We start from the raw sequence: 20,551 nt of genomic DNA, 5'->3' as shown, positions 1-20,551 counted from the left end.
AATTTAATTGATGTTAAATTACAAAGGACATACGAAATCTAAGTAAATCTAACTCCATATCTTAACAATATCTTGCATTTAATATCTCTCTGTGAGAAATAACCAAATGTATACAGCCTTGCCTTCAAGGCTCTGACATTCTCTTGGAAAAGATGATAGGACACATATAACTAAATATGCAAAAAATGTGTAAGACCTAGAAAGAGTAAAAATAAAATGCTATTCAAGTTCAAGGAGAGCACTATACACACCACTTAAACCCCAGTTTATCACAGGACTTGCACCATATCTAGTGCAGGAAGAAACAGATCTTCTCTGTCATCTCTTGGAATCTGAACTTGACAGTAAAGAACAATCCCCATTAGTTAAGAACAGTGTTTCCCCCAAACTGCTAAATTGTTGGAATTCTCCTTGCTGGCCCGTTCTCTACCCTCTCAGCTCTCCTTTGGGCTCCCTGATGGCCTTTCCGCTTGATGTCTTTCACCCCGCCGGACCCACTACCATTTGTTCCCCCGTTTTGCTTGCTTTGATCTTGTTCTACCTCTCCTTTTCTCATGACAAAACTTATCCCTCTGTATCCCAGTCTTTCAGAGTCTTGCTTGAGCTCAGTGACAGCAAATATACACTTTGGGGGCCTAGATTTCATGTTTACAAATCTGGCTGTACAATGGAGCTAGGTAAGTATGTATATGCTTATTAAAAGTACATGTTCTGCCCGGCCGGCTGTGGCTCAGCAGTTGAGCGGCGACCTAGGATCCAGGAGATCACAGTTCGATTCCCGATCGGGGCACAGGCCCGGGTTGCGGGCTCGATCCCCAGTCGGGTGTGCAGGAGGCAGCTGATCAATGACTCTCATCATTGATGTTTCTATCTCTCTCTCTCTCTCTGAAATCAATAAAGATATATTTTTAAAAATATATTTAAACTTCTAAAAAAAGTACATATCCTGCTGCTCCAATCAAGACAAAGCAAGTCAGAGTCTCCAGGGGTGGGACTTGATAATCCGTTTCCTCTTCTAAAGCTCCCTTAGTGATCTGGATATTTAGCTGGGTTTGGGGTTCACTGAAATAGCCCCTGTACCCTTTATCTTCCAGACAGGAAAACTGAGACCCAACCGCAGAGCTGCCTGGTGGGAGAGACTAGAATAAAACATGGTCTAACCTCCTCAGATGAAGGTTTTCCAAATGACTCAGTAGAAGCCCACTTGGCCTTTAGTTGGGCAGAAACGGGGGTACAAGTAAAAGACATAATTGGACATTAGGCCTGGAGCAGCACCCTGGGGTCATGCTGGGGAGCGACCTGGATGTCATGATGGGAGATGTATGCGCAGTGTGACTCCATGGAGCATTCTCAACAGGGAAATGACATGGTCAGATGCGACAAGGAAGACCAATTAGTCTAATGGGCTACTGGGTGTCAAGGGCTTGAAGCAACAGTCCCTCCAGGCACTATGTTTTATCTTGTAATTCAGACAAATCAATTCAAAGCACAGCAAAGGGATAGAGCACAAGGGATGGGCTTTCAGAACAAGTAACGGATAAATGGAGCAAAAGGCCTTTCCTAGCTGTTTAGCACATTGCAAATCACAAAATGTGGGCCTGGCCTTGCAGCTGTGGTGTCCTCTACCCTCTACTTGACATTTTTATGAGGCCCTGAGTTCAGGTCCCCTTGCCAAGCTCTCTGTGTCGGGCATGTTTCCCGTCTCACTTCGTATTATTCAGTCCATCCTTTGGCTTCTACTATTGCTGCGGTAGCTGGGGGCACACAGTTCGTGCCAAGCAGCACGGTTCCTCAGCCATGCCAGGTGCACCCTGCTTTCCGCCATGGCGACGTCTCTGTCACAATGTGTGGAATGTCTGTGGGATCCACTCAGACCTTCTGGCACGTGTGCAAACCTGGAAGTGTGAAGACATTAACACCCCTGCCTGCCCGTGGGCAAATGCTTCCTTTTCTGCATCTTCCATGGCTTATTCTACATAATATGTCAAAGGGCGTCAAAGAGATGGATCTGGCCTCCCCCTGGTTGATTCCAGGTTAGAAAATCAAATATAAATCACTAAATTGATCAAGTACCTGAAATTCCACGTTCCAGGGAATTGTTGTGTCTTAAATATGTCCTATGAAAATTCCCAAATGGCAGAAGAACTAGAATCTCAAATCATGATCAGCTCACACCCTCCTGGGGTTTAGCGACAAAACCCTACAGTACCCTGCCCTTGGGCTCACTGCGTAGTGCTATCTTTACTACCATCCACATGGCTCCACGGACTGTGATGGGTGGGAACTAGGCTTATTCACTCGTTTATTTTTAGAGCCCAGTGTAGAACCTGGTTTGTACCAGCTCACAGAATGTTCATTAATCTCAACTCTCAAGCTCCTCATCTGCAAAATGGAGCTAATAATAATAATTCACAGGGCTGTTGTGAGGGTTAAATTAAATCATAAAATGGAAGAGCCTAGAAAAGAGGCTGATACATGGAAGAGCCTTGATAATGTTATAGGAAATATACATAGAACACATATAAAATAGGTATAATTTAGGGAGGAAATGAGGGAGAGAAAAAGATTGCTAAGAGCTAGATCATCCTGAAGGGGGCAAGAGAGAGGCTACTATGAGGTGGGAGAAGAGAGCTGATAGAAGTTAGAGGAGATTGAAGTAATATTTTTTTCTTCAAAACTATCTCAGGCCCATCTCTCCAACATACTTAATCCACAGAGAGGCTCAAGGATCTTTATTATTTATTTTTTCCCTCCTTCCAGTCCTACCCCCAGTGCCCTATTTTTCAAATAACCACTCTCCTCCACACCACAAAGGCCAAACTACAGAGTCAGGTGAGGTTTCCTTCGCAGTCTCCAATCTTCTCTTTCTGTACCCATTTCTAATCTCGATCAACATTCCTCCCCCCAAAATATTCAAAGTCCTATTCTCAGAGTCCTAACACTTGCTCTGCCTTTGATTCTCTGTTAAAGCCCGTTCTTAGGGAAAATCTCACAAATTCATCAACCCGGTCTAATAAAGACTTGCTTAGGATCATCCACATTCCAGACCCTCTTCCAGACATTTAAAAAAAAATGAGACAAAATCTTTAACCAAAAAACAGGTCTCTAATTATGAAATGTCACACAGCATTCAATTGATGAGAGGTATATTTTGGTCAGGGCGAGGCAGCTGGGGTCATCATGAATTGGGTTTATAATCAGAACCATGTTGGCAGCTGCCTGGCTACACTTGGCAAGATAATTACACCCCCTAGATCAGGTTTGTGTATATGTGCTGTGTGTGTGTGTGTGTGTGTGTGTGTGTGTGTGTGTGTGTGTGTGTGTTGGGTGACATTTGCATATACCGAGTGCTTGTCAGTGCTCCACGCGGGGATCTGGTTGGGTCACCACTCAATAACAAGGGGCCTAAAGCATAAATCTTACACGTAGAAATTTGCCACTGTCATGGGGATAACAATACATCCCAGTCTCTGCTCTCTTCCGCACCAGCGTCATCAAATCACAATTAAAGAAAATTAAGCATTATAACAAACCCGAAATAAACCCCAAAGGAGAAGAGCTCCTTGGGGGCACAGAAAGCAAAGAAGACCCAAACTTCATTACCAGTTGACTTTTCTCTACGAGCCTTGGAGGATCCTTGTTTGGATGCTAGAACAACCAAGGAAAGTTCCTCTGGATTTATGTCACTTCGGAGCCTGTTGCCATGGGAACTACATTTCAAAACCTTCTCAACTGGGGTTTCACTAAAGTCATGTTCCCTAAAGAGCAGATGAGGCCCAAGCGAGAAGCAGTGTAGGAAGAGCTATTCTTAACTGTGTTCCTTTAGTTGCAGAACTGCCCTCTTTCGAAAACTGGAATCTCTATATAGTGCTTCTTTATTTCATTTATTTCTATTTTTTCCATCTTTTTTTAAATTATGGTCTATTTGTGTCATTTCTCTTGTGATACATGTAAATGCAATACAGCATCTCCCGTGCACAAGCATTCGCCCTCAGACTTCTGGTGGCACAAGGTCGGCCTCGGGTGCACTGACCATCCTTACGCACCAGCTGGCCAAACACAAGCTACAATTTCATGAGAAGAGGCGCAGACATCACCGAAGAGAAAAGGTGGCAGCTGAAATGTCTTCATTGGAAATGGCCTCGGTCAGCTCCTGAGAAAGCAAACGTTAGGAGCCACGTGGTCCTGCATTATATTTCAGCTCAGTTTACTTTCATCAAGCATTTTCAATTCCTACATACAAATCTATACATAAATGATATATGTCTTTAACATAGAATTAGAAGGAATCTTGGAAGTCTATATTGAGGATTTGGGGGTAATTAACATGTAGTGAACACCTATGTACCAAGCACTTTGCTGGTAGATTTATATAAATTATAAATATTATGTATTTTATAGAAAATGAATAATCTATAGAAAGTGCAGAATTAGCACGCTTAAACTGATCATTTAATGGATTCAAGTATACTAATACTAGTACTAATATTTCATATTTTCTACATGCTTACTATGTGCCAGGAACTATGCTAAGTGTTTTACACATATTAATTCAGTTACTTTTCACAAAAATCCTATGAGGTCGGTGCTTTTATCATCTTACTCGGCCCCAGAACATTTCCTTGAGTCAAGGGGATCCAGCTTGCTTATCTCAGTTCTGACAGGCCTTGAGCCTCGGGGGTTTGCAGGGACGGAGGAATTAACCGGATTTGCCAGATGGGTGATCGGAGAGGAGGGTTAGTCCCAAACAGCAGGGGAGGGCGGCGGGGGGCAGGGGAAGCCCCGGAAAGCGGCCTGTCATCTGCGGGGTCATCTGCGAGGGACGAGGGACGGCAGGAAGCAGACGGTGGGACATGGGCCTGGACGCAGGCGCGGGCGGGAAATCCTGTGAATAGCTGCGCCCCAGAAACCACGCGTCAAGGCCAAGGAAGCAAGTTTTCAAAGGGGGGGACAGCGGTCAGTAAGTGGGTCAGAGAAGGCGAAGGAGGGGCTCTGCGCTGGTTTGGTGGCCAGGCGACCTGGGCTCTAGTCCCATCGCTCACCGGCCCCGTAAGTATATGACATTTGCGCCCCAGTGACCCTTCTGTCAGCAGAGACATCAACACCTGGCGCCCAGGATTGTGCGAGGTTCAACCATCATGGTTTATAAGTAATTTCGAATTAATGAGGTGTCACAAGACCCTTATCCTTCCACGTCTCTTTTTATCCACCTGGTGAGATTCTGCCTTTTGCTTTTCACCCGCTGTTTTGGGGTCGAAGTTCCCCAGCCCCAACTATATCACAAGTGAGTACAAGGCAAGATCATATGTGGCAATGCTGTTCAGTCACATACCTGATATTGAGGGCGATGACAAGTGTGCACACTGCTTATAATATTTACTAAGTTCAATAGAAAGGAATATAAATACGGTTTAATAAAAGCCCACATTGGAAACCTGATAGATTCGGGGATACGCTTATTTTTTCCAGAACTTAAGGGCTTCACCAGAGGTTTCTTATAAACAGGTTTCCTACATGGCAAACAAACCCGTTTCTAAAAGGTAAATAAATAATGTTGATTACACATAACTGGTTTTACTGCAAGTATTTTGGACATTTGCCGTATGCTGATGCTGGCACTAAACTGACAGTCACGCTTGATGATGTGAGCCTTTTGGTTGTGACCTCCAGGGTCAAGACATTTTGAGGACTGGCAAAGGAAAATTACTAAGTGACAGGAAGAGCCGGGAAGTCTTCCCAAGTCAGGAGCTGCCCAGAGCTCAGTTTCATCGCAGCCCACAGTTTGGGGCTCTTAAAATAGGGATCCATTTTTAAGTGACATTTATCTGAGGAATATATAGGCTATAAAAAGCCAATTGCACCAACACTTGCAATATAAAGTATATGATTTCAAGGCTTGTTAAGGGCATACCATGTTCTGAGATTGTGCTAGAGGGAGAAAATGCAAGGGGTGGCCTTATTTAAAGGCTATTTGATAGAGGGCAGGTTATTCCAGGCAAAAGTGGGGATGTCTTGGTTGATTTAAAAAAAATTAACCCTAAAAATGAAGATTTACTAATCTTGTAAAACACAACAGACTTTCCTTGTTGGACAGAGATGGTCAGAAATCCTAATTGCAGGATGGTGAAGACTTGCTATTTTTTAACATCTCTACTGGTCAGGAAAGCCACAAAACCTCTGTAGCATTTTTTTTCTACTTTTCAAAGCTTTCTCTAGGGAACTTTCCTAACGACTAGTTTTAGGAAAGTTCCAGAAGTAAGGCGGTGCAGTTGAAGCAAACAGGTTTAGGAGCCTAAAGATCCAGCTGTGTGGCCCTGGGAAAGTGCAAATGCTTCCAGCCTGGGATGTCCTCTGTGAGCACAGCGGGCCCCTCCCTGCCCATCGCCAAGTGTTGAAGTTCCTCACACTTCCAGCCTCAGCTTTCCTATCTCCTCACTCCATGTGGGTTCCCGGAGTAATTCCATTCATTCCCTATGGCTCACCCATCATCGATTGGTTTGTTGATCTTGCATCAGTTGCCTTAGGTAGTCCGCTTGAGCTGTTGAACGGCCCCCTCTCCCCCCAGGCTCCACTGAAACCTATTATAATTTAATTATTATTACCATACAACATTGGCCGAAACAGGCTGGGGACCCAGGGCTATAAAATATCACTTATCTTTGGCAAACATAGTCCATGGCACGGTCAGAGGTCAGTACAGTTGACAGCTGCCGGGTGTACGTGTAGCTCAGGCCTCCGTCCTGCACCGTCAACAGGCTAAAACCCAGCCAAGTGAAACACATTTATCTTCTCCCTGAAACGCCCTCCTGCCTTTTAATCAAGGCCAAACACAACATTAATAACGAAAATGGACCCCCTCTTCTTATTCCTGTGTGTCCTCTCCATCCAGCCTTAAATTATAGACACAGATGACGGAGCTGAAACCTAGCTTCTCAGCTCCGACTCGGAAAGCCTGTCGCTCACTGGTCTGTTGCTACATGCAAAGCAAAACCAGCTCCTTTGTGGATAATCAGAGAGCTGCATCTTTTTCTTTTGGATCTTTTCACTTCATTCTTTTTTTCTTTTAATGTTTGAAATCTTTTTTTTATGAAAAGATTTTTAAATTGATTTTTAGAGAGAGGAAGGGAGAGGAAGAGAGAGAGAGAGAGAGAGAGAGAGAAACATCAATGTGAGGGCGTAACACTGACCGGGTGCCTCCTGGCCGCCCCCTCCTGGGCCTGAGCCCTGACCGGGAATGGAACCCGCCACCTTTTGGTGTCCGGGACAACACTGCGACCAACTGGGCCTCACCTGCCGGGGCTAAAACATTGTTTATTATAAGAAAAGTCAAAAGCCAAATCACAAACTGAGGAAAAATATACAACTTAAACCTCAGACAAAAAGCTATTATACCTGGTTGGGGAGCATGCAGGAGGCAACCAATCCATGTCTCTCTCTCTCTCTCCCTCCCTCTCTCTCTCTCCCCCCTCCCTTCCACTCTCTCTCAAAATCAATGGAAAAAATACCTTTGTGTGAGGCCTAACAAAAATAAAATAAAGCCTGGCCAGGAAATACCATCTATTATTTTTTAAAAATAATAATATGCAATACATTGGTGCTGTCCTGATAACCAAATATATCCCCAAAGCCACCTAGTGCTCTATGACATCCTCCAGACCAGTGTCACCCAATAGAAATACAATGCGAGCCACATAAATAATTCTAAACTTTCTAGTAGATACCTTAAAAAAATAAACAGATAAATTCATTTTAATGATATATTTTATTTAACATGATATATCCCTGATGTTATCATTTCAACATGTAATCAGTAAAAAAAGTATCAGTGAGATATTTTACATTATTTCTCATATTCTTCCAAGATTCAGTGTGTCTCTTACACTTACTTCGCATATCTACAGTATGTCTGTTTGGATGACCACATTTCAAGTGCTCAATACCATTCGTGACTAGTGACAATCATATTATATAGTGAAGCTCCCAATTAGCTTCAACCACAACCAAGATAACCCTTGAAATGAGACTGTAAACTCTGGCTCAGTCTTGAAATAATATGACACCTCCACAAAGCATCTTTACAGCCCATAAAATTCCATTTCTCTGCCCTGGAAGTCCTAATTCATTAACCTATGTCCCTAGTGCTCCACCCACCAGGTCAGGGAAGCCTAACATGCTTCCCACATACACACCACAAAATTCATCAGACAGTGATCTTGTCATTTTGCCAAGACCAACTCAACAAAAGTTTTTACCTCCTACACTCTTGCAAAATGTGCTATATTAAAATTATTTTATGAAGTTACTGTTAATACATCTGTAATTTAGATGTGCTAGGCCAACTGACATGTGAAACGAAATCTTCCAAGAAAGAGATGAGGCAAGAAAACATGAAATAAAGAAAACCAAGCTGGACTGAAATTCAAGCTGGGAGCTAGGGCCCAGCCCTGTCACTGGACAGTTTCATGTTCTCGGACAACATCCGAATATTTCTGACTCTCCAAAGTGCGATGTAGTGTATAAAAGACTAGATTAAAGGATTCTGAAGCCCTGTTCAATATTGGATGCTCCATAATTGCAGAAACTATTTTCATAAAATAAAGAAGGAAGTGTTGGGGCATAAGAGAGAATAAAATCACTTGGGAAAGAGTTAAAATTTCCTTTTTGTATAGACTAGAAAAGCATGAAGCTTGAATTCCTTATTGAAAATAATGATGACAATAATAGAAACACTCTAATTTTTAAGATACTCATCCTTTTTCTCAATTTCTAATATTTTTTATTCCAAAAGGAAGTTATCCTGCCCAAGGTTTTCTTCATGGCAGCCCTGACATCTTTATTCCGCAGGCTGTAGATTAGCGGGTTCACCATGGGCACCACAATGGTGTAGAAGAGAGAAGACACTTTCCCCCGGTCAAGGGGTAAAATAGAAGGCGGTTTGAGATACATAAAAGCTCCTGACCCAAAGAAGAGAGAAACTGCAATAATGTGGGAACTGCAGGTACTGAAGGCTTTGGACCGGCCTTCAATGGAGCTAATGTGGAAAATGCTGGAAAGAATGAAGCCGTAAGAGATAAAAATGGCAGCAATAGGCAGCCCGATGCCAACAGCCACAACAAGAAAGACCACGAGCAGATTGATGTAAGAGCTGTCGCAGGACAGCTCAAGGAGGGGAAGGATGTCGCACATGTAGTGATTGACAAGGTTGTCAGCACAGAAGGTCAGAAACGCCACGTTTCCTGTGTGAGCCACGGCCCCCCAAACCCCCATCCCATAGACGCCCAGCAAAAGAAAGAAACACACCCGAGGCGACATGGTGACCGTGTACAACAGTGGCTTACAGATGGCGACGTAGCGGTCATATGCCATCGCGGACAGGACGAAGGACTCGGCAAAGACAAAGAAACAGAAGAAGAAGAGCTGAGTCATGCATCCTGCGTAGGAGATGGTGTTCTTCTTGGTGACAAAACTCACCAGCATCTTGGGGACGATGGTAGCCGAGAAGCTAAAGTCTATGAAGGACAAGTTGAACAGGAAAAGATACATGGGGACGTGCAGGGGAGGGTTGAGCCCAATCAAGACGACCAAGCCCAGGTTGCCCACCACGGTGACCACGTAGAAACCCAGAAACAGAAGGAAGAGGGGGACCTGGAGCCCCGGCTGGCCCGTTAAGCCTGCAAGGACAAACTCTGTCACCGAGGAGGTGTTATCTGCATGTTCCTCCGGGAGGGTCTGGGACAGAAAAAAAGAGAATTACCCAGAGAAAGAGAGGGGGAAACCTCATTCTTGAGAACGGTACTTGAACAGAGAGGTTCTGAGCTTCAAGAAGATGGCATTTGCCTTTACCTGCATCTCTGTTTTTATGGTCCCCAAGCGCCTTGAAGCATCCTGACAACTGTCTGCGGGTGAAATGTGCCTCCCGAGTGAGGGCTGATCCAACTGAGAAGGCCCGCAAAGCTCAGCGGGCTGGCCCTGCACCTTATGTGGCCGTCCCCTCGCACTTCCTTCCCTCCGCTGCCTTGGTCAAGTTTTGTAAGGCCTGGGGCCCTTTTCTCAAGTGTGGCGGAGAGGCCGCTGGCGGCTGGCCCTGCCTAGACCTTCTACCTTCGGTCAGTTCTCATTAGGGCAGGAAGGTGAGGTCACGGTGCCCAGAGCCTTTAGCTGGAATGGCTGTGGAATTATTATGTGAAAATAATACTGGAGTAATAAGGTAAAGTTATTCGTGAAACCTAAGAAAAAAAGGAATACTTACTGAGCACCAGCTAGGCTGATGACACTGTTCTAAATGCTTGGGGCATTTTTATTAAACCTGTTTAACACATGAGGACACTGGGCAGAAGTGACTTACACAAGTCCCAGTCCTTCTAAGTGGCAGCAGGTGAACTCGGGCAGCCTGGCTCCTGGGGTTCAAGCTTTTACCCACTCTGCTCCAGGCCAGGCCAGGCAGGCAGGCACTCACCCTCCTTCCGCCCGGAGTCACAGTGCTGCGACCTCCTGGCTCCCACCCAGCTCTCTCATGCAGACTCAGGTGGGCCCTGGTGCAAAGAAGGTGACAATTCAGAGCTCAGACCCCTCTGCTTCTGCTTCTTTCCTATAAAAATCTCTAGGCTGTTTTGGTTCTCCTGCTGAGCTGAAGAACATGGCCCCTGACTGGTTTTGTCTCTGGCCTCCTGTCCAGCTTCCAGGGATGAGACAGCACCTTTATCACACCCAGGGGTAACTGGGGAATGAAGACTTTTATTCTGGATTAGGGACCGCAGTGACCTAGTTACATAGGCTCCCTCAGGATCACTGCTCCCTAAGGAAGAAGGAATGTTTGTTTATGCCCTTGGTGATGCTGATGGGGCTTTCAACGGCCTATCCTTTCATTCAGCCTTCAAAGTCCCCTACTTTAGTATAAGCTTATTTCCTGTGTCACCTTGGAAGAACCTATTTCCTCCAGTAACACAACCAAGATTATTCTACCCTGCAAAGCTACCATTTAGAATCAAAAGACAGATAAAGAGCTTCCCAGACAAGAAAACACTAAAGGAATTCATCACCACCGAGGTGACACAGGAAATGAAATTCAGGGACACACATGTAGGAGGCTTTTAAGCGAGAGAGGTAAGATTTATTAGAGCAAAAATGAATGAAGGACTTAGGATAGAAGAGGCAAGGTCACAGTGTGCCTAGACCAAGCTGCCTATAAAGCCCACTGCTTCCTGGTTGTAAGTCTCATGGGGACCCCTAGAGTTTAGGAGAAAATAAAGCAAAAATATGGTCCGAGAGAAGGGAGGGCATGCAGGGCACAGATGCCCCCCACAAAGGCTGCCACACTCATTGAGGCACTTCCCCGGCACTCAGCTGGCAGACAGCGTTCACTGCCCCCAGGTACACCATGCACAATGCCTCATCCACGAACGGGTGGTTCAGCTCAGTCTCGCTGCAGAAGGACAGCTTCCTGGGCTGCAGGGCTGCGCCCGCAGCCACCAGGACCAGGAGGGCCAGGCCCACAGGTGCTGTGCCATTCCACGGGCACCCAAGGCTCCAGCAGTCCAGCTCAGCCTCTGCTTCCAGCTGTGCTCTGGCCTGTGCGGCTGCCAAAAAGAGACTGGAGCCTTTGTTAAGCTTCTCTATATTTCCTTGAGCTTGGAAGAGAGTTGGTTTTCTTTCAAACTATCCAATCTCTTTCTTGGGCTTGCGTCTTTACCCTATCCAATTATTTCCCCAGGTTTCTCTCATCCCCTTTATGGTTGCCATTTTGGCTTCTACTGCACATGTGCCCAGTGAAAGGACTTCCCCTAAGCTATCTTCTCCTTCCCCCTCCTTAGTGGGGCAGACTCTCCGGGGTGACCGTAAGCTTAATGAGGCTTAATCAGATATCTGCTTCTGATTGGTTCACTCCCTCCCTTTGGGTTAATATCTAACTAACCGCCTACTATAACATTCATATGTCCTTGCTTTTATCACTTTGAATATTTCATGCTAATCTCTTCTAGCCTGAAATGTTCCTGTGGAGAAATCAGCTGACAGTCTTATGGGAGCTCCCTGCTCCCATAACTAACTGCTTTTCTCTTGCTGCTTTTAAGATTCTCTCTTTGTCTTTGAATAACAGAGTGACATTAATTGATCCATTCAACAATTATTGAGAAACTATGTTTGCCACTGTTCTAGGGACTGCACTACACAAAACAAAATCCCCTGCCTTCAAAGTCCCCTATTTTAGTATAAGCTCAATGTAGGTGGAAGACAGACAATAAATAACTTATGTAATATTTCAGAACATAATAGGAATTATTTTTTTAAAAAGGTGTGGGTTATATGTTTAAATAGGACGGTAGATTAGGTGTCCTTGTGAAAATGCCATTTGAGGAAAGTCTTGCAAGACTACGGTCAGAGCTGTGCTGTTAACATCAACTACTCTGACAGACCCACGAGTGAACATGTCTCTCCTCCCAGGCAATGCATTATTGTCCTGTGCCTCAATGAACTGCTTTACCATAAGCACTGGCTCTAATGGAAGGAATTTTGCATGTAGTGACAAGAAAAACCAAAAGACCTTTCTGAGCTTTTGATAAAATCACAAGTCACACAACAAAGGTCACCGCCCACATACATTTCTGGCCTTCAAATAGCCAGGATCAGCTGTTCTAAATTCCCTTAATTTTCAAATCAGTTCTCAGGAAGGGATCTGATCAACTCCTTTGCACGGGGACTAATTGAGCTGGTGTATCGCTACCTTTACACCAAATGCATTCATATAGCATTTATGATGTTTTTAGCCAAGGGGGTGGGAGTCAACCTCTCTTTGGAGAAACTCAAGCCTCAGTGAGCAAGTGAGTAAGCTATGTTTTTGCTCAGGGCATCTCATGAGAAGTTTATGAAATCATATCACAAATGCAGAAACGCAGCTTCTTGTCGAGTACAATTACACTGTTTATGTGTGTGTGCACACATCAATGTCTGCTTGCTTATGCACCTCTGTGGGATATGTTTAGATAATACTCCATAATAATGGTGCTTTATTTGTAGATTTACACTTAGAGCTTTGCTCTGTCCTCCAGTGACTCTATGAATCCCAAAGCCTGATTTTAATCCCACTATGCATAAGTTACTAATGGAGAAAACATTTAACTACCATAAACTCTCTTAGGAATGCAACTGCAAAGAAGACCTCAGGGGGTCATTAAAAGTTCACTTTTCTCTAGGAGCCTTAGAGAATTCTTGTCTGTATGATGCAACACCAGGAAAACTTCCTCTGAGCTGATATCACTTCAGAGATCATTGCTGTGAGAACAGTATTTCAAATGCATTTCACCCATGTCTTCTCCAAGATCAAGTTCACTGATAACACAAGCAGGAAACAGTATAAAAGAAATATTTTTCACCATATCTAATGTATATTTGTATTTGATCACATGTAATGTAAATGTATGACTGATACTTGAACATATAGATAATGTCTTTACATATATGTCTCAGAGTCCATCAAATAGCACTAGTATAGCCTTCAGTGATGTGTTCATTACACCAAGAAGAAGAGGCGTAGAGATAGGCTGGAGAGAAAAGGTGGCACCTGATAGATCTTCATTCAAAGTAGTTTTAACTACTAAGAGAATAAAATTAAGGTGATTAAATAAGAGTCAGATGGAATAGTATTCTTTTAAATGTTCAATTAATCTTTCATTTGTACATGATTTAACATTTTAAAATTCTAGATTTAGCGATTAAAAGACATGGTTCACGCAGTGGAAGAGCTTACAGTCTAATAGAGGCAGTTCTCACATTGCCGCCTGTTTCTTTTCCTCTCCCCTCATATTTCACCTTTCCCAAGGTGCTATACATTTCTTTCTCTTCTCTAAGCACTTTAAGCTGCTGTGTTCAACCACCTCCTTTATAAGGTGGCCCCCATCTCTCTATTAAGCCCCGACACTGGCAAACAATCACTTTACTGGGTATTTCCAAAAGGCTGGGCTGTGGCCAAGCCAAAGTAAAGAGAATAGTTTACTAAATGCCCATGTACCCAACACCAAACTCCAACAATTATCCATTGTTTGTACCTTTTGTATCATCTGTATCACCATCCATCAAGTATAAAATATCTTAACCATCCTATCTTTAAATAAGTTTTCCGTCTCCTCTCTTCCTCTAGGACTCTAATTATACAGTTGATATTGTTCCTGAAGTTATTGGGTTTGCTCATGTTTTCCTGTGTGATTTAGTTTTAATAGCTTCTATTGCTCTATCATTGATCTTTTCTACTTCAATGTCTAATCTTCTATGAAGACTAATACATTTTTCACTTCGTATTGTTAATCTCTTGAAGCACTATTTCTTTCTTTTATCTTCCATTTTTTCTTTTCATTATGTTCACCTCTTCTTGTAAATCCCTGGGCAAATTTACAATAGCTGTTTTAAAAGTCTTGTCTCTTGATTTCATCAGGCTATAATTTATATTTATTTTTCTCCTGCTTTTCTTACACGTTTCTGATTATACGAATGTCTAGTAATTTTTGATAGGATGGTGGACATTGTTGATTCTTTTAACAGGTTTTTTTTGTTTGTTTCTTTAAAATGTCTTAAAGTTTGTTTTGGCAGGCAGTTAAGCTGTTTGTAGATCGGCTGATGGTTTTCAGGCTTGATTTAAGTTTTGTTAGTATAACCCAAGGATAGCTTGCTTTTAAAATATATATATATATATATATATATATATATATATATATATATATATCTTTATTGATTTCAGAGAGAGAGGAAGGGAGAGAGACAGAAACATCAGTGAAGAGAGAGTCATTGATCGGCTGCCTCCTGCACACTCCTTGCTGGGGATCGAGCCCGCAACCCGGGCATGTGCCCTGACCGGGAATCGAACCACGATCTCCTGGATCCTAGGTCGATGCTCAACCGCTGAGCCACACTGGCCAGGCTCCAAGTATAGCTTTTATTCTAGAACGAATTTTGCCTGAATGTTGAGATATAGTCCTTCTGGGCCCTCTAAAGAATGCCACAGGTGTTCAAGGAGGACTGGTTGTAACACAAACATCTCACATTCCAGTGTAAGCTCTGGCATTAATTTAGCTTAAAGTTCCCAGGTATTTGTTCTTTGCCCAGCTTAATGGAGTTTTATCTTAGAAATGCATAGCTTAGTACTCAAAGGCACAAGGAGACCACTATGCAGTTTTCTGGAATTCCTTTGTGGTTTCAGTATTCCTCTCTACATGTTCCAGTTACTTTCTACTCCAAAAACCCTGGTCTGCTTCTCAACTGAATACAAATGTTATGCTTTATTACATATACCTTTTTGGGGCCATGATATAGAAAGTAGCTCCAAACAAAGAAGTCCGGGTGAATGCAGAGGATCTCTTTATATTGTATCTTACAACTGCATATGAATCTATATCTCAAAATAGTTTAATAAAAATCTTCATTCACAATATTTTCATGGATAATATATTACTGAATGTACTCTTGAAAAGTACATTTCACTTATAAAAGAAAATACATGTGTGAAGAAAAGTCTACTCTATTATGCTCCTCAGCCTCTTGCCACTCTACACTGTCAGTGTGCAGTTATAGAGGCAGGGTGACAAATTAACATTTCTTATAAAATCACATTGCTTTGCTGAAATTGTATGGTTGGTTCTAGTAAAACATTTGAATTTGCTTAAAACCCCTTTTAAGCCTAGTTGATTGTGCCTAATGATGAATAACCATAATGGTAATAACTGGTGATGAGGTTGATGGTAATGACTGAGGTGGTTTCGGTGGTGTTGGTGGTGGTGGTGATCACAGTGGCAATGATGATGGTGATGATAGTGATGATGGTGGTGGTGATGACCATGGTGGTGGTGGTGGTGGCGGTGATGGTGATGATGGTGAGGGTAATGGTGGTGGTGATATGGTGATGATAATGATGGTGGTAGTGGTGGTGGTGGTGATGGTGAGAGTGATGATGGTGATGATATGGTGATGATAATGATGGTGATGATGATGAAGATGATGGTGATGATGGTGGTGATGATGATGGTGATGATGGAGATGATAGTGATGATGGTGGTGATGATGATGGTGATGATGGAGATGATGGTGATGATGGTGGTGATGATGATGGTGATGGTGGTGGTGACAGTGAGAGTGATGATGGTGATGGTGATGATGGTGGTGATGGTGATGATAATGATGGTGATGGTGATGATGGAGGAGATGATGGCGGTGATGATGGTGATGGTGGTGGTGGTGGTGGTGGTGATGGTGGTGATGATGGTGATGATTCAGTTGTTGTTCATAAAATATTTGAATGTTAGTATCAGATTCTAAGTTTCCCACGCTACAAGAGGACTCTCTATATCAAAGGAAAATTACCACACCTGAGAGGCAAAACATGCTTCGCAGCAGAGGTGTAAACCAAGACTTTAATTGCTCCTTTAGAAAGGACTCCAGTCTCCGAAGTGAGTGCATCCCATGAGAGGTTCTGTCCATAGGCATATAAACAGACGCCCAGATCTCCCAATCTCAGGGACCCAGTTTTTATGGCTGTGACAGCCCCTTTGAGTAAATTTAGGACTAGAAATCAATCTGTATGGTTCTCTCATTTTCTGATATTTATTCCCTGACTGTTGAAACCAAGGCATCCTCCAAAATTTCCAGGAGACTGTTGCATTTTCCCTCAGCACAGGTATTTACAGATTTAAAGCAATTTTATGGAAAAATATCTCTTTCATGAACTCCTGTTTTCAATGCAGGATATCTCCAACCATATGTTTACCTTCGCCTCTGAGTGTCCTTTCTTTGTGGGCTGTGTTCTCATCAACAGCAACCCTGAGCTTCTGATGGTCTGCTAAAACTAGAGGTAATCATTGCAATAACTTATATCAAATCTGTGGGTCATCCTTGCCTATTTATGTCATTAGATGATCAGGGGGGTAAAGATGAAAACAATGCTGTCTAGGATCTTCCCATCTGCCCTGCGCCGGGTGGATGGCACTCACTCAGCACCGCTTTGAGCGCTTGTATTCTGGTAACGGTAGAGTCGGGGTGGATTTTCCATCTTTCTGATTGTTTTAAGAGGTAGAAATTAGGTAGAAGGGCATATGTAAGAATTTTTAATCTGTTATCTAGAGAACACTTATTTTTGCCTCTGTAATTAATGGAAATAATATTCAAACAATCTTAGCTACCTCTGGTCATTGTTATTATGAAGCTAAATACCTCTTAAACACCTTCCCACCAATAATTTAACAAAGTTCAAAGTGCAATGCAGGTTATATTGTCTTCAGCCCCATCCTAAGGAACAGACCTGCAGTGAGTGCTGGAGTTGTTACAGGACCCAAGTGAGATGATGCGGTTTAAAGTGCTACATGGAAATACAGGTCAAAGATTTTTTAGACAAAAGCATTTATCTTTATGAACAGCAAGGCACAGCACCATTTACGGTCTTCAAACATTACTGCCCTTCAACTCTCATAGTTTGACAACGAAGTCATGGCAATTAAAACTAAGGCAGAATGCACACGTGTGTGATTTTATACATATTTAGCTATTTGCTACTCTGCATTCTCAAATATTACACCTTTAATTTCAAAAGAGACAAATGTAATAATAAAAACACTTTTATATAGCACTTCTGGTGCTAAGTAATGCCTCTTATTAAGATTTTGTGTGACTCTAGTTCCATGTTTTTCTAAATGGGGACATCTTGTAAGAGTGTAAACAATGAAAATAAAGTTAAAAAAGAAAAAAACAACAAAAAAGTTTTTAAAAATACATATATACTTATATACATGTAAATACATATATGCATTGAAAAAAAGGGCAACCATGACCAGCATTAGTATCCGAGGAGCAGGAAAATGGTGTTTTACTTTTGCTTATTCGTATTTCTAATTTTCTACAATGCACATATACGACCTAGGTAATTTTCTTTCATGTACCTGAAATTGGCAATAAAACCTTTCCTCTACTTCCAAAAATTCCATAAATTAAGTTCACTAAATGATAATAAATTTCTACAGCAAAACAACATAGCTTAGAGGAACAAAACAGACCGGTGGTCAGAAGTTCTGGGGTTTAGGCCCAGTTCCGCCTCTTGCTCACTGTATGGTAGAGTAATTTATTTAGCTTTTAGAGCCTCAGTTTCCTAGAGAATGGAAGAAATAGCATGGCATTCCTTTTTTCCCTGTGCTATGCATCATCTAAGACGTCAAGGGTAAAGCACGTTCAGCTATAACATTTCCTAAGCTGTAGGTGTGCAGACGTGTAAGGCCACACACTCGGGCCAAGGGGAGTAGCTGGCGACCAAGAGAAAGCGGCCCGCTTCCCGAGTCCCAGTAATTTAGCGTCTGGCACTTCAGTTTTCTCAATAGGAAACTGAGAATCAAAATCCTCCTCTAAACACGCTTCTCCTCTTACCCCAAAATTGTAGGAGGAGTTAATAAGATGGACCTTTGAAGAGCATTATAGAAAAGTTAGTGATCATATGAGGAAGCATTAAAATAGTGAGAGTTTATGGCTTTGGGCTTAAGAAACACATCTCAGAGGCAGTATGTGTACAGGTTTCACCCCCAGCAACGATGGCCCGTGCGTCCTGGGTTCGTGTCTGTAATTTGAATACTTTGCCGGTAGGGAGATAATGGGGCCAGAGTTTAATATTATGGGCTGGAAATAATAGTGATAATAATAACAGTAATAATAATGATAATGGCTCTTGGGCACTTACTCTGGACTATACTATGTGCCAGGGCCCAGGCTGTGTCCCAGATCAGTGAAATCAGAGCCTCTGTTGGTGGAGCCCAGACACCATTCCTTGCTTTTTAAATGCTTTAGGTAGTTACAACAGCCAGTCAGTGGTGAGGACCACCATCTCAAGGCCTCAAGTTCAGTAAAAAACAAAGGACAAATTCGAGACACCTAATGACAACTCGCATTTTTATAGGAACTGAGCACTTGAAAAACTTTCTAAATATGCGTTTTCCAACATTAGTTTTACACTTTTGGATCTGATACTCCGAACTTCTTCATCTTTCAGATACAAAAATTGATTGTACTCGATGCTACAGTTTAACAACCATATCGCCCCGGCGTGGCATCCTTTGAGATATGCATTCAGACTTCACATCCATTCACTATTTAGGAACTGCAGAGATGACAGTGAAATTTCATTTTTTAAAGCAAAATACATCTCCGGCTACAAAATATGAAATAACTGCTTGTTACCCACAGGGGGCAGGTTCTGGAACTGCAGCGTGCCCTGGCATCGCCTGGAGAGAATGTCAGGCCCGGGTCGCTGGGCCCGTCCCCAAGGGCCCTGACTCGGTGGGTCCGGCTGAGGCCTGGGTTGGCATCTCCAACGTGCAGGTGACACTCACGCAGCTGGTCCAAGAACCGCACTGTAAGAAGCAGTGCTCCGGGATATTCGAGAAACATAAAAGTGTTAAGTGACCCAGGTCCTGGCTCCTTTCCCCTCTCATCTCCTTGATCTCTGAAATACCCAGATCCGGTCTTGCCCTCGGCAAACAGCAGGACGTGGAAACGATGCCTGAGGAGCCCAAGGCCGTTCGGCTGGCCCCAAACGCGTCCCCAAGCAGTCCCCGGGGCGGCCTCCCATGGGGTTCTCTCTTGTCCCCACAGGGCTCCCAAACAAAGGATGGCTGCAGAAAACCTCTCCGCGGTGACAGAGTTCATTCTCGGGGGCCTAACAGACCGGCCAGAGCTCCAGCGCCCCCTCTTCCTCCTGTTTCTTGGGATCTACTCGGCCACCGTGATAGGGAACCTGGGCATGGTGACGCTCATCCGCCTGGATGCTCGGCTTCACACCCCCATGTACTACTTGCTCAGCAACCTGTCGCTCGTGGACCTCTGCTACTCCTCTGTCATCACCCCCAAAATGCTGGTGCACTTCGTGTCAGAGAAGAACGCCATCTCCTTCGCGGGGTGCATGTCACAGCTCTACTTCTTCCTCGTGTTTGTCATCGCGGAGTGCTACATGCTCACAGCGATGGCCTACGACCGCTATGTGGCCATCTGCAGGCCCTTGCTCTACAGCAGCGTCATGTCCCACCACGCCTGCTCCCTGCTGGTGGCCGCGGTCTACGCCATGGGGCTCGTCGGCTCCACCGTGGAGACGGGCCTGGTGGCACAGCTGCCCTACTGCAAGGTCCGCATCGGTCACTACTTCTGCGACATCCTCCCCCTCATGAAGCTCTCCTGCTCTGGCACCCGCGTTCTTGAGGTGACAGTCTTCCTGTTGGCAGGGTTCAACATCGTAGTCACCAGCCTCGCAGTGATCTCCTCCTACATCCCCATCTTCTCCAGCATCCTGCGCATCAGCACCGCCGAGGGAAGGTCCAAGGCCTTCGGCACCTGCGGCTCCCACCTTGCAGCCGTGGGAATGTTCTACGGGTCCACCGCGTTCATGTACCTGAAACCCTCCACCGCCACTTCCCTGGCGCAGGAGAACGTGGCCTCCGTGTTCTACACCACGGTCATCCCCATGCTGAACCCCCTGATCTACAGCTTGAGAAATAAGGAGGTAAAGGCTGCCATACAGAGAACCCTGAGGAGAAAGGTGTTTTGA

The 20,551-nt window shown here is 43.8% G+C and overlaps 2 protein-coding genes across 2 annotated transcripts; one reads left to right on the top strand and one right to left on the bottom strand.

Moving 5' to 3' along the window:
- Positions 1-8,766: 8,766 nt before the first annotated feature.
- Positions 8,767-9,849, bottom strand: OR8B12 (olfactory receptor family 8 subfamily B member 12). The gene is made up of 2 exons (XM_016204235.2): positions 9,844-9,849; positions 8,767-9,729 (listed from the first exon to the last, which is right to left on the bottom strand). The coding sequence occupies exons 1-2, from the start codon at positions 9,847-9,849 to the stop codon at positions 8,767-8,769; spliced, it is 969 nt and encodes a 322-aa protein (XP_016059721.2).
- A 9,772-nt stretch (positions 9,850-19,621) lies between these two features.
- Positions 19,622-20,551, top strand: OR8A1 (olfactory receptor family 8 subfamily A member 1). Its single transcript, XM_016204274.2, has one exon. The coding sequence runs from the start codon at positions 19,622-19,624 to the stop codon at positions 20,549-20,551; it is 930 nt and encodes a 309-aa protein (XP_016059760.2).

This window comes from Miniopterus natalensis, chromosome 20 (genome assembly GCF_054644295.1).
Source record: "Miniopterus natalensis isolate mMinNat1 chromosome 20, mMinNat1.hap1, whole genome shotgun sequence".
In the NCBI taxonomy this organism is placed as follows: Eukaryota; Metazoa; Chordata; class Mammalia; order Chiroptera; family Miniopteridae; genus Miniopterus; species Miniopterus natalensis.
The sequence above is the reverse complement of the archived record's forward strand: the minus strand, read 5'-3'. Positions and strand labels throughout refer to the sequence as shown.